Below are 14,741 nucleotides of genomic sequence, written 5' to 3'. Positions count from 1 at the left end.
CTAGAAGGCGAGTCTGGTCAGTTGGTCAGTCGGGTCAGTGTGGGGCAGTCAGTGTCTGTCTGTCTGTCGTCCGGAGTGCTGGTATGTGTTACGCCGCCAGTCTGCTCGAGTTTGCTCAGGCAATGGGCATTGGCGGCTGGATCGATCGGTTGGTCGGTCACGCACTGGGACACCAGATGACTTGTCCGTCTTGAGCGTCGGTGTATGTGAGGTCGCCACGTGAGTCCAGTTGGCCGCGGCGTATAGCGAGGGGTAGTGGCTTCGCGGCCGACACGAGAGCAACGGGAGTCAACCCACGACATCGGTCTGGCCGGTGCGAGCTGCGATGCCGTGAGACGGAAGATCGGCGCGCCTTCCTGCGTCCATTGCAGCGGCTGGCAGCGGACGGTTCGGGAGAGCGTTTTGGGGGTGCTGCGCCAGGTCTTCGCCAGACATCGCAGTTTATTAGAAGTTAAGTGATTCGTGATATGTTGTTTCATTTACTTGTTAAATTCTACTCGTTGTCTTGGTCAGTCTCTCGTGCGCAGCTTGCTCGTCTGTCTCTCGTCCGCATTTGTTAAGCAGTTAGTGTATGTTTGTCTGTCGGTCGGTCTGCCATACGTTAATAGCTGCCTCTGTCATGTTTGTCGGATTCGGTGTTAACGAATTTATTGCTTAAGGTTTAAAAGCTGAATCCCTGAAATATGTTTTTATCTTGCCTATCATCTTGCGAGGTGGTATATGTGTAATGTAGGGCATGTGGTCTAGGGGTAGCGTCTTTGATTCATAGCGTCTTCGGTCCCGGGTTCGATCCCAGCCACTGCCTAAATTTTGATAAATAATCAGCATTGGCGGCCGAAGACTTCCGGTATAAGAAGTCAGCCTCATTCTGCCAACGGCCTTGTCAAAGAGGACGGAGGAGCGGATAGAGGTTCAGGGCACTCTCTTGTCCTAGGGGTGGGAAATAGCCTCCAGAGGCGGGAGAATCAGCAATGATCAACGACATGAGGATGCAGAATGCAGAAGGCAATGGAAACCACTGCATTAAAGACACGTAACGTGTATCCACAGGACATGTGGCCTGTAATTGAAGAAGTGTCATGATGATCTCTCCATTGGCAAAAGATTCCGGAATAGTCCCCCATTCGCATCTCCGGGAGGGGACTGCCAAGGGGGAGGTTACCATGAGAAAAAGATTGAATAACCAACGAAAGGATAACGTTCTACGAGTCGGGGCGTGGAATGTCAGAAGCTTGAACGTGGTAGGGAAACTAGAAAATCTGAAAAGGGAAATGCAAAGGCTCGATCTAGATATAGTAGGGGTCAGTGAAGTGAAGTGGAAGGAAGACAAGGATTTCTGGTCAGATGAGTATGGGGTAATATCAACAGCAGCAAAAAATGGTATAACAGGTGTAGGATTCGTTATGACTAGGAAGGTAGGGCAGAGGGTGTGTAGCTGTGAACAGTTCAGTGACCGGGTTGTTCTAATCAGAATCGACAGCAGACCAACACCGACAACGATAGTTCAGGTATACATGCCGACGTCGCAAGCTGAAGATGAACAGATAGAGAAAGTCTATGAGGATATTGAAAGGGTAATGCAGTATGTAAAGGGGGACGAAAATCTAATAGTCATGGGCGACTGGAATGCAGTTGTAGGGGAAGGAGTAGAAGAAAAGGTTACAGGAGAATATGGGCTTGGGACAAGGAATGAAAGAGGAGAAAGACTAATTGAGTTCTGTAACAAGTTTCAGCTAGTAATAGCGAATACCCTGTTCAAGAGTCACAAGAGGAGGAGGTATACTTGGAAAAGGCCGGGAGATACGGGAAGATTTCAATTAGATTACGTCATGGTCAGACAGAGATTCCGAAATCAGATACTGGATTGTAAGGCGTACCCAGGAGCAGATATAGACTCAGATCACAATATAATAGTGATGAAGAGTAGGCTGAAGTTCAAGACATTAGTCAGGAAGAATCAATACGTAAAGAAGTGGGATACGGAAGTACTAAGGAATGACGAGATACGTTTGAAGTTCTCTAACGCTATAGATACAGCAATAAGGAATAGCGCAGTAGGCAGTACAGTTGAAGAGGAGTGGACATCTCTAAAAAGGGGCATCACAGAAGTTGGGAAGGAAAACATAGGTACAAATAAGGTAGCTGCGAAGAAACCATGGGTAACAGAAGAAATACTTCAGTTGATTGATGAAAGGAGGAAGTACAAACATGTTCCGGGAAAATCAGGAATACAGAAATACAAGTCGCTGAGGAATGAAATAAATAGGAAGTGCAGGGAAGCTAAGACGAAATGGCTGCAGGAAAAATGTGAAGACATCGAAAAAGATATGATTGTCGGAAGGACAGACTCAGCATACAGGAAAGTCAAAACAACCTTTGGTGACAGTAAGAGCAACAGTGGTAACATTAAGAGTGCAACGGGAATTCCACTGTTAAATGCAGAGGAGAGAGCAGATAGGTGGAAAAAATACATCGAAAGCCTGTATGAGGGTGAAGATTTGTCTGATGTGATAGAAGAAGAAACAGGAGTCGATTTAGAAGAGATAGGGGATCCATTATTAGAATCGGAATTTAAAAGAGCTTTGGAGGACTTACGGTCAAATAAGGCAGAAGGGATAGATAACATTCCATCAGAATTTCTAAAATCATTGGGGGAAGTGGCAACGAAACGACTATTCACATTGGTGTGTAGAGTATATGAGTCTGGCGACATACCACCTGACTTTCGGAAAAGCATCATCCACACAATTCCGAAGACGGCAAGAGCTGACAAGTGCGAGAATTATCGCACAATCAGCTTAACAGCTCATGCATCGAAGCTGCTTACAAGAATATTATACAGAAGAATGGAAAAGAAAATTGAGAATGCGCTAGGTGACGAATAGTTTGCCTTTAGGACAAGTAAAGGGACGAGAGAGGCAATTCTGACGTTACGGCTAATAATGGAAGCAAGGCTAAAGAAAAATCAAGACACTTTCATAGGATTTGTCGACCTGGAAAAAGCGTTCGACAATATAAAATGGTGCAAGCTGTTCGAGATTCTGAAAAAAGTAGGGGTAAGCTTAGGGAGAGACGGGTCATATACAATATGTACAACAACCAAGAGGGAATAATAAGAGTGGACGATCAAGAACGAAGTGCTCGTATTAAGAAGGGTGTAAGACAAGGCTGTAGCCTTTCGCCCTTACTCTTCAATCTGTACATCGAGGAAGCAATGATGGAAATGAAAGAAAGGTTCAGGAGTGGAATTAAAATACAAGGTGAAAGGATATCAATGATACGATTCGCTGATGACATTGCTATCCTGAGTGAAAGTGAAGAAGAATTAAATGATCCGCTGAACGGAATGAACAGTCTAATGAGTACACAGTATGGTTTGAGAGTAAATCGGAGAAAGACGAAGGTAATGAGAAGTAGTAGAAATGAGAACAGCGAGAAACTTAACATCAGGATTGATGGTCACGAAGTCAATGAAGTTAAGGAATTCTGCTACCTAGGCAGTAAAATAACCAATGACGGACGGAGCAAGGAGGACATCAAAAGCAGACTCGCTATGGCAAAAAAGTCATTTCTGGCCAAGAGAAGTCTACTAATATCAAATACAGGCCTTAATTTGAGGAAGAAATTTCTGAGGATGTACGTCTGGAGTACAGCATTGTATGGTAGTGTAACATGGACTGTGGGAAAACCGGAACAGAAGAGAATCGAAGCATTTGAGATGTGGTGCTATAGACGAATGTTGAAAATTAGGTGGACTGATAAGGTAAGGAATGAGGAGGTTCTACGCAGAATAGGAGAGGAAAGGAATATGTGGAAACATAAGGAGAAGGGACAGGATGATAGGACATCTGCTGAGACATGAGGGAATGACTTCTCTAGAGGGAGATGTAGAGGGCAAAAACTGTAGAGGAAGACAGAGATTGGAATACGTCAAGCAAATAATTGAGGACGTAGGTTGCAGGTGCTACTCTGAGATGAAGAGGTTAGCACAGGAAAGGAATTCGTGGCGGGCCGCATCAAACCAGTCAGTAGACTGATGACAAAAAAAAGGGCATGTTTGTACATTTTATGTAAGACTGCACTTCATTGTTGTTGTTCTTCTTGTTGTGGTCTTCAGTCCTGGGACTGGTTTGATGCAGCTCTCCATGCTACCCTATCCTGTGCACGTTTCTTCATCTCCCAGTACGTACTGCAACCTACATCCTTCTGAATCTGCTTAGTGTATTCATCTCTTGGTCTCCCTCTACGATTTTACCCTCCACGCTGCCCTCCACTACCAAATTGGTGATCCCCTGATGCCTCAGAACATGTCCTACCAACCGATCACTTCTTCTAGTCAAGTTGTGCCATAAAGTCCTCTTCTCCCCAATTCTATTCAATATCTCCTCATTAGTTATGTGATCTACCCATCTAATCTTCAGCATTCTTCTGTAGCACCACATTTCGAAAGCTTCTATTCTCTTCTTGTCTAAACTATTTATCGTCCATGTTCCACTTCCATGCATGAAATCAATACTCGATGTTAACAATCTTCACTTCTTCAGAAAGGCTTTCCTTGCCATTGCCAGTCTACATTTTATATCCTCTCTACTTCGACCATCGTCAGTTATTTTGCTCCCCAAATAGCAAAACTCCTTTACTACTTTAAGTGTCTCATTTCCTAATCTAATTCCCTCAGCATCACCCGACTTAATTCGACTACATTCTATTATCCTCGTTTTGCTTTTGTTGATGTTCATCTTATATCCTCCTTTCAAGACACTGCCCATTCCATTCAACTGCTCTTCCAAGTCCTTTGCTGTCTCAGACAGAATTGTAATGTCATCGGCGAACCTCAACGTTTTTTATTTCTTCACCATGTATTTTAGTACCTACTCCGAATTTTTCTTTTGTTTCCTTTACTGTTTGCTCAATATACAGATTGAATAACATCGGGGACAGGCTACAACCGTGTCTCACTCCCTTCCCAACCGCTGCTTCCTTTTCATGTCCCTCGACTCATAACTGGCATCTGGTTTCTGTACAAATTGTAAATAGCCTTTCGCTCCCTGTATTTTACTCCTGCCACCTTCAGAATTTGAAAGAGAGTGTTCCAGTCAACACTGTCAAAAGCTTTCTCTAAGTCTACAAATGCTAGAAACGTAAGTTTGCCTTTTCTTAATCTTTCTTCTAAGATAAGTCGTAGGGTCAGTATTGCCTCACGTGTTCCAACATTTCTAATGAATCCAGACTGATCTTCCCCGAAGTCAGCTTCTACCAGCTTTTCCATTCGTCTGTAAAGAACTCGCGTTAGTATTTTGCAGCTGTGACTCATTAAACAGATAGTTTGGTAATTTTCACATCTGTCAACACCTGCTTTCTTTGGGATTGCAATTACTATATTCTTCTTGAAGTCTGAGGGAATTTCGCCTGTCTCATACATCTTGCTCACCAGATGGTAGAGGTTTGTTAGGCCTGGCTCTCCCAAGGTTCAGTAGTTCTAATGGAATGTTGTCTACTCCCGGGGCCTTGTTTCGACTTAGGTCTTTCAGTGCTCTGTCAAACTCTTCACGCAGTATCATATCTCCCATTTCATCTTCATCTACCTCCTCTTCCATTTCCATAATATTGTCCTCAAGAACATCGCCCCTGTATAGACACTCTATATACTCCTTCCATCTTTCTGCTTTCCCTTCTTTGCTTAGAACTGGGTTTCCATCTGAGCTCTTGATATTCATGCAAGTGGTTCTCTTTTCTCCAAAGGTCTTTAATTTTCCTGTAGGCAGTATCTATCCTACCCCTCGTGAGATAAGCCTCTACATCCTTACATTTATCCTCTAGCCACCGCTGCTTAGCCATTTTGCACTTCCTGTCGATCTCATTTTTGAGACGTTTGTATTCCTTTCTGCCTGCTTCACTTACTGCATTTTTATATTTTCTCCTTTCGTCAATTAAATTCAGTATCCTATTACCCAAGGATTTCTACTAGCCCTCGTCTTTTTACCTACTAGATCCTCTGCTGCCTTCACTATTTCATTCCACAAAGGTACCCATTCTTCTTCTACTGTATTTCTTTCCCCCATTCCCTTCAATTGTTCCCATATGCTCTCCATGAAACTCTGTACAACCTCTGGTTCAATCAGTTTGTTCAGATCCCATCTCCTTAAATTCCCACCTTTTTGCAGTTTCTTCAGTTTTAATCTACAGCTCAAAACCAATAGATTGTGGTCAGAGTCCACATCTGCCCCTGGAAATGTCTTACAATTTAATTCCTGGTTCCTAAATCTCTGTCTTACCATTATATAATCTATCTGAAACCTTTTAGTATCTCCAGGGTTCTTCCATGAATACAACCTTCTTTCATGATTCTTGAACCAAGTGTTAGCTATGATTAAGTTATGCTCTGTGCAAAATTCTACCAGGCGGCTTCCTCTTTAATTTCTTAGCCCCAATCCATATTCACCTACTACGTTTCCTTCTCTTCCTTTTCCTACTGTCGAATTCCAGTTACCCATGACTATTAAATTTTCGCCTCTCTTCAGTTCAAATGGCTCTGAGCACTATGGGACTTAACATCTGTGGTCATCAGTCCCCTAGAAATTAGAACTACTTAAACTTAACTAACCTAAGGACATCACACACATCCATGCCCGAGGCAGGATTCGAACCTGCGACCGTAGCAGTCGCGCGGTTCCGGACTGAGCGCCTAGAACCGCTAGACCACCGCGGCCGGCTCTCCCTTCAGTATCTGAATAATTTCTTTTATCTCATCATACATTTCTTCAATTTCTTCGTCACCTGCAGAGCTAGTAGGCGTATAGACTTGTCGTACTGTCGTAGGTGTGGGCTTCGTGTCTGTCTTGGCCACAATAATACGTTCACTATGCTTATTTTCCTATTCATTATTAAACCTACTCCTGCATTACCCCTTTTTGATTTTGTATTTATAACCCTGTATTCACCTGACCAAAAGTCTTATTCCTCCTGCCACCGAACTTCACTAATTCCCCTTATATATAACTTTAACCTATTCATTTCCCTTTTTAAATTAACTAACCTACCTGCCCGATTAAGGAATCTGACATTCCACGCTCCGATCCGTAGAACGCCAGTTTTCTTTCTCTTGCACTTCATGGGTTTTTTAAATGGACATTTTAGTATATAAAGTTGCCACCCTTCCAGCGTAAGAGTTTTCTTTTAAAAACAAGTTGCTCTTTCGGTGGCGAGTAATTTTTTTTTTTTAATGTGAGTGTTTTGTACCATTTCCATCCTTCCTATGGGGTGCATAGTTTATGTGTTTGTGTGAGTTCTTAAAATTTTTAGTTTAAAGTCATCTGGTGTGTTGCAGATTGGCACCAGTCTAGTCTTTCAGAGGTTGTTGTGAGCGGTCGTGACTACGCAGTGTTAAAAGGGAGCGGCAAGGTTCTCAGCCCGAAAGCTCATACTGTCCAATGTTATTTCTAACTCTGAATAAATTATAGGTTTGAATTGGAAGGAGAATCAGCATTGGTCGTATTTTTTTTGTTTTATTATCCGCAAAATCGATTTTCCGTCACTTAGTGAAAATCCTCAGTGCTGTAATATACAATTAAAATTGGTAGGCACTGGTATCAACAAGCTTAGAGCGATCATAGACCGGATAATAAAACAAAAAAATACGACCAATGCTGATTCTCCTTCCAATTCTATCCAGTATTTGGTGGTGGTGTACAGAACACTCCATGGAGTCGCCAATCAATAAATTGTAAGTTGATATTTAGAGGGTGCCTTCTGATCATAACTTTTAAATCTGTCAAAAAAACGGGAAAGGGTATTTAGGAATAAAATTTCCATTTGTTGAAAGAAATTTGTTTTTATCAGTTACCCATTGGCAAATACTTCCACGCTCACATAGTGATTAAATGCGTTAATGTTCTCGATGTATCGCTAGTAAAGAAAGTAAAGTCTTTAAGAAAAGATTTTGAGAGTAAATCCACGGTTCAGTCCTCTTCTTTGTTTGTGTGTGGTAGGTTCATCATACGCGACAGCTGGCGGCCGGGAGCGCGAACAGCCTCTGGCCCTGTGCCGGCCGCACTCTGCGGCGGAGTGCGTCGCGGGTTGCGGGGCTGCCAGGCGGCTGAAGCTCGCGGCCAGCCTCGCGCTGCGACCCCGGCGACTGGCGGCGCCGGCAGCCCCCGTGCGCCGGTGGCGGCAACCGTTTGGCCGGCCCAGGGCCTCTGCAGCGAGCCGCCTCCCCCCGGTGTCATCGCTGGGCGGTCGCGCGTGCGTGCGAGGCCGCACCGTTTCGTCCGCCACAACTGGCAAGACTCAAGTTTCACATGGAATTTGCAGTCTCCCCTCCACAACGGCCAAAGGCCGGTCAGGTGATTCCACCTCCACACGGACAGGAGGCGCGGCGTGACTGCCAGCGCTCCTGGTGTTACTTGAGTGTACTATGTTGCCTTTCCCGCCAGAAAACAAACACACTCTCGTCTGCTTTGTGTCTGTAAGCAAAACCAGCAAAGTGCACTACAGCCAGATTGCACAGATTCTTTTCAGGTTTTTGGTACGAGTTGTTTAAAAACGTACAGCCCAAAAAGAGCCTAGAAAGTTTGCACTCTTTTTCTGTTTTGTTTCACAAAATAAATATTTTTCTTATTAACTTTCGTGTGTAGCGAACATGAGTTTCTACTGTGATGTTTTTATTGGTCAAAATAATATGTCTGTGACAAAATTGCCGAAGGAGTCGGCTTCAGTTTCGTGTACGGCAATTAAAAAGGCTTAAGTTCGTGAAATTTCCACTTTAACGTGCTGTAACGAGTTGGCTATTTCTTTGTGCATAAACATTTAGCAGATGCAGAAAGTTCATTTTTCGTTTCGTTTCTTTATTAAAGTTGCTATCTACTGGTGTTCTTGTGAGATTTTATTTCGCATACTTCAAGCATTATGTTCATAGTATATCCGTGTCTTAGGCTGATATAACATTTAATGCATAGTTTGGCAATACATGGGATATGACTTTTCAGAAGAATGAGTTTCCAACATTTTATCCATTTGCTGCTCAAATAGGATTCAATAATTATTGAACTGTCAATATTTTCCATACAGTCGTCCTCAGCAAACTGCTGAATGGTTTTAAAGCTTTGTACAATAACAACATATATTTGCTGCCATGACAAACTCTGTTGCCTTTATTATGAATTACCTTATGTATCTATTGCATATCCAAAATATGTGTGTGTTATTAGTTTCGGAAATTTGTTGTTTTGAATAACATTGCACAGAAGGTATGTTTCTAGTACATACTTATGTTTATCTAAAGACATTGAAAATGCCTTGTAAGAAACATGTTCAAAAATTGTAGACTTTGACGATTTTAATTTCAGTTATTAAAGCCCAGGTAAAATCATGATGAAGGCAAATAACATATGTTTGTAGTAGGTCTAAGGCTGAGCGCTGGCAGTCACGCCCCGCCTCCTGTCCGTGTGGAGGTGGAATCACGTGATCGGCCTGTGGCCGTTGTGGACGGAAGACTGCAAATTCCGTGTGAAACTTGAGTCTTGCGCCACAACTGCAGGCTGCCTGGCCTCTGCCACCGACCGCGAGCCCTGTGGGGAGCGCGAATGATCGCACGCGTCTACTCGCCTGTTTCCGGCCGATTCCACCCCTAGGAGGACGAAATAAGCCACGAAAATTTCTTGAAAAGTGTAGCTATTAAGGCAAATTTGAAGCTAGACCTACGAAAATTGGCATTTGGTTTATCGCTCAGAAATAAAGAAATACGTGTTTCAGCTGTTTTGAAAATTTAGCCTCTATAGGGGTGAAATACTTGGTCACAATCTTTTGAAAATAAGCCATTATTAACATAGACAAATGTAATGTATTGCGAATACATAGAAAGAAGGATCCTTTATCGTATAATTATATGATAGCAGAACAAACACTGGTAGCAGTTACTTCGGTAAAATATCTGGGAGTATGCGTGCGGAACGATTTGAAGTGGAATCATCATATAAAATTCATTGTCGGTAAGGCGGGTGCCAGGTTGAGATTCATTGGCAGAGTCCTTAGCAAATGTAGTCCATCAAAGGAGGTGGCGTACAAGACACTCGTTCGACCTTTACTTGAGTATTGCTCATCAGTGTGGGATCCGTACAAGGTCGGGATGACAGAGGAGATAGATAAGGTCCAAAGAAGAGTGGCGCGCTTCGCCACAGGGCTATTTGGTAAGCGTGATAGCGTTACGGAGACGTTTAGCAAACTCAAGTGGCAGACTCTGCAAAAGAGGCGCTCTGCATCGCGGTGTAGCTTGCTGTCCAGGTTTCGAGAGGGTGCGTTTCTGGATGAGGTGTCGAATATATTGCTTCCCCCTACTTATACCTCCAGAGGAGATCACGAATGTAAAATAAGAGAGACTCGAGAGCGCACGGAGGCTTTCCGGCAGTCGTTCTTCCCGCGAACCACACGCGACTGGAATGGGAAAGGGAGGTAATAGTGGCACATAAAGTGCCCTCCGCCACACGCCATTGGATGGCTTGCGGAGTATAAATGTAGATGTAGATGTATGTGAACCACTAAACTATGTTTATAGTTGCATCTATGCAAATTGGTATTTGATTTCACGGTTACAAACAAAAACTACGTGTTCATTGTTTTTGGAAATTAAGCTCTTATGGGGCAGAAATAGGGGATGAAATGTTTTATGAAATATTTCATTAGGAAAGGATTTTTAAAGCTAAATCTATGAAAAATTGGCTCTGAGCACTATGAGACTTAACTTCTGAGGTGATCAGTCATGAAAAATTGAATGTGGCTTCTCGATTAGGAATACAAAACTGCATCTTTCACTGCTTTTTGAAATTCAACCCCAAGGGGCGCGATGTGTGAAACAGGGGATGAAAGTTTATATGGAAATATAATTTTGAAGCTAAATCTATGAAAAGTTGTATTTACTTTCTCTGTTATATATAAAAAAGACGCATTTTACTGTTTAGCCAACGGCCTTGCCACAGTGGTAACTCCAGTGCCCGTCAGATTACCAAAGTTAATTAAGTGCTGTCGGGCTAGGCTTGCGCTTGGATGGGTGACCGTCCGGGTCGGCCGAGCCGTGTTGGCGAGGAGGCTCCACTCAGCCCTGGTGAGGCCAGTTGAGGAGCCTTCCGTGGTCTTTATGGACTGAGAGCTGTTTTCTCATTTCACTGTTTGTGGAAATTCAACCACTCAGAGGGTCAAATGTCTAGTGAAATGTTTTATGAACATACCTCATTACGAAACCACTTTTAAAGATAAATCTACGAAAATTGGCGTTTGGCTTTTCGCTTGGAAATAAAAAGTAAGTGTTTCTCTGTTTTTGAAAATTCGTCCACTAAGTGGGTGAAATAGGATCAGACTGATTCTCCGACTCATGAACGCCCGGCTCACACCGCTGAGGATAAAAACTTCAAATTTGAAGAGGGTTTAACAAGGGATTGTTCGAAATTCCACTCATAAGGCAGTGACACAAGGGATCCAAGAATTTGTGAAAATAAGTCGTTATTGAGACAATTTTGAAGCGGGAACTACGATTTTATTGCACTTCTCATTTAGAAATAAAAAAATACATGTTTCAGTATTTGTAGAAATTCAACCACAGAAATGGGAAAAAGTGTATGAAATTTTTTTTAAAAATAAACCATTATTAAAGAACTACTAAAGCGTTTTTAAAACTACATCTATTAAAATTGATATTTGACTTCTCAGTTAGAAATAAAAATACGTGTTTCAGTATGTTTTGAAATTCAACAGTCTAAGAGAGTGAAATAGGGGATGAAACTATTATGAAAATTATTTCATTATGAAAGCATTTTTGAAGCTAAATAATTGAAAATTTGTATGTGATATTCTGTTAAAAATAAAAGAAATGGAAGCTTCGTTGGTTTTGGGAATTCACTCGCTGAAGGCTTGAAATAGGGGATTAAGAAAATATGTCGTTACATTGGAAAGTTTTGAAGCTATATCTATAAAAATTGGTATTTCATTTCACGGTTAGATACAAACAAATATGTGTTGGGGGATAAAAGTTTCTACAGAAATATCCACACAAGAACGCAAAACGCACGATTAAAAAACAAATCTCCGATTCCAATTACCAGAATCGCTTCTCTGGCCTTCTCTGGAGAAGTTCAGGTGTTGCAGTTTGTGAACAACATGAAAATTCGATCAAGGATAAACATATAAAATCTGTGCATACCATATGGCTTTCGCGAGCGAAACGGTGGACGCTAAGCTTGTCATAGACAAAGTTCAGACTTAATGTTTATCCGATTACTGTTGTTAGAACAACCATTGGCGACAAACTGCAGAAAGGTTCTACCGAAACCAAGACACATCTCTCGTAAGGTCGGGAAAGACCAAACACAGGAAGTGAAGGGTCGTATGAAAGCTAATAGGCAGTCGTTTTTCACTCACTTCATTTGCGAGTAGAACAGAAGAGGGGACTACTAACGGTGATGCAAGGTAGCCTTCACCATGCATCGTATTGTGGCTTTCGGAGAATAAAGGATGTCTCAAACCTTTTGGATCATAGTGAAGCAGGTGATAGCGGGACCAGTCAAAGGGAGATGCAGCAGATAACGTCTTATTAGGTGATTGTGGACAATGCCCACCCACACGTCGGCACAGAATAGTAGCTGGTGGCCAGGGGATTGTTGTCACTCGAGACATGGCTTTTGGAAACACCATCACTGGTGAATGAGGGCTCATCCGTGACCAATACAAAAAATGGTTCAAATGGCTCTGAACACTATGGGACTCAACTGCTGAGGTCATTAGTCCCCTAGAACTTAGAACTACTTAAACCTAACTAACCTAAGGACATCACAAACATCCATGCCCGAGGCAGGATTCGAACCTGCGACCGTAGCGGTCTTGCGGTTCCAGACTGCAGCGCCTTTAACCGCACGGCCACTTCGGCCGGCCGACCAATACAAACTGCACAGAGTTCGGCACTACAGCACTGCAGTGGATACTCCATTGACAGAAGTGAACCCAGGGGTCCCAAACTCCGTTGGCCCCAGTGCTTGCACGTACTCCTTATGAGAGGGGTGTAATACCTGCTCCACAATTTGTACACTGTGATCTTCGAAGTGTGCGTGTCAAGGGTAAGTTGTTGGGTGCTTATTGCTGGGTGGTCGGCCACGCGATCCATGACGGTCTGCTCAAAGTCTGGTGTTGAGACATATCTTTGACGGTAACGTTAGCTGGTTCTCTTTGGCGTGAACTACCCTTTGTCTCGTAAGTTGGTATTCATGGGGATAAACTGCTTCCGGTTAGGATTACGCCTATTGGGCAAGCATTCTCTGTAGATTCGTGATGCACTATGGTCACTACATACTGCCGCACCATATATTAAATGCCTGTCTGTCAACTCTTGTGACGAGTAACGTTCCATCTTCGACTAAGCGTCATGCTCTGCACACAGTAACACATATCACCGCCGGCCGGTGTGGCCGAGCGGTTCTAGGCGCTTCAGTCTGGAACCGCGCGACCGCTACGGTCGCAGGTTCGAATCCTGCCTCGGGCATGGATGTGTGTGATGTCCTTAGGTTAGTTAGGTATAAGTAGTTCTAAATCTAGGGGACTGATGACCTCAGAAGTTAAGTCCCATGGTGCTCAGAGCCATTTGAACCATTTGAACATCTCACCACGGACGAAGCTATCTGATACAATTGACAACAGGGGTGGTGGTGAGCGTGCGGCATAGGTTAGTGTGCTGGTGTGGTGCATGTGGCCGTCACGTGACACACACGTTATGAGCCAACTTGTGTACAATATGTCTACTTGGTGGTCGGGGTTGTACGCTGTTTATCATCCACTACCTCTTCCAGTGTGCAACCGCGATCTTCGCGAGAGTGCGGCAGAACTTCATGTGGCGGTACAACACACACATTGAGACTGGCGGTCGTCGCTTTGGGCAGTTGCTCTTTGTCATATGAAACAAGCTGTGTATGTTGATAACACAATAAATATGCATTTCCTACCACTGGTTCCCTATCTGAGTAGTGCATCGAGTATCACTTGTTTGAATTTGACGCATATGTAGCTGTATTGTGCCTGTGCTCGTTATACGTGGTTAGCTGAGGCGCTTCCACGAGATTTACAGCGCGCTTCATTAGCTGTCGGGATGTGTTACGGTGGGACGCGCCCCATAGAGAGCGGGATGACGAAGGCTGGACTGGGGCCCCCCGGTGCGGCCAGCCCACACAGAGGGACAGGATATTGCGGCGGCCGGTCACTGCGGGGTCTCCGCGCCATAACGCAGGTGGGGGCGGCAGGTATTGCGACCCGCGAGTTGCGCTTAATGAGGGCGGCTCAGGCTGCGAGAGGTCGCTGCCGTCATTAACCGACGCGAGCGCCGCGGAAGGCGCCTCGTGTTGCACCGGCCGTGCTGCGCGGAAAGCCGGGAAATCCACTCAGTGTTGTTGTTCGGCACGGATCAGTACTGGGTCCACTTTTGTAAGCAACTCTCCTCAGTACATCGATATCGTTTCTCGTTTATAATATTTGACTATGCTGTCTATAGCCGTTCACGGAGCATTACGAAAAGCAAATGCGATGGTGTCTTAGGTTACACCGTCCGTCCTACGTAAGCATCTTTCCTAACTGTCGGTACATCGGTATCGTTTCGTTTCTCATTTGTAATACACTACTGGCCATTAAAATTGCTACACCACGAACATTACGTGCTACAGACACGAAATTTAACCGACAGGAAGAAGATGCTGTGATATGCAAATGATTACCTT

The 14,741-nt window shown here is 43.7% G+C and overlaps 1 protein-coding gene across 1 annotated transcript in view; it reads right to left on the bottom strand.

Annotated features, from left to right (window-relative positions):
* Window positions 1-8,225, bottom strand: part of LOC124718766 (nascent polypeptide-associated complex subunit alpha, muscle-specific form-like) — a 268,702-nt gene extending 260,477 nt beyond the window's left edge. Inside the window, exon 1 of the mRNA XM_047244379.1 lies at window positions 8,028-8,225. Within this exon, the coding sequence (XP_047100335.1) occupies window positions 8,028-8,225 (198 nt within the window). The remainder of the gene's footprint in view (window positions 1-8,027) is intronic.
* Between the last annotated feature and the right edge of the window lie 6,516 nt (window positions 8,226-14,741).

This window comes from Schistocerca piceifrons, chromosome 10 (genome assembly GCF_021461385.2).
Source record: "Schistocerca piceifrons isolate TAMUIC-IGC-003096 chromosome 10, iqSchPice1.1, whole genome shotgun sequence".
NCBI classification, from domain to species: domain Eukaryota; kingdom Metazoa; phylum Arthropoda; class Insecta; order Orthoptera; family Acrididae; genus Schistocerca; species Schistocerca piceifrons.
This window is presented reverse-complemented; position numbering and strand designations above follow the sequence as displayed.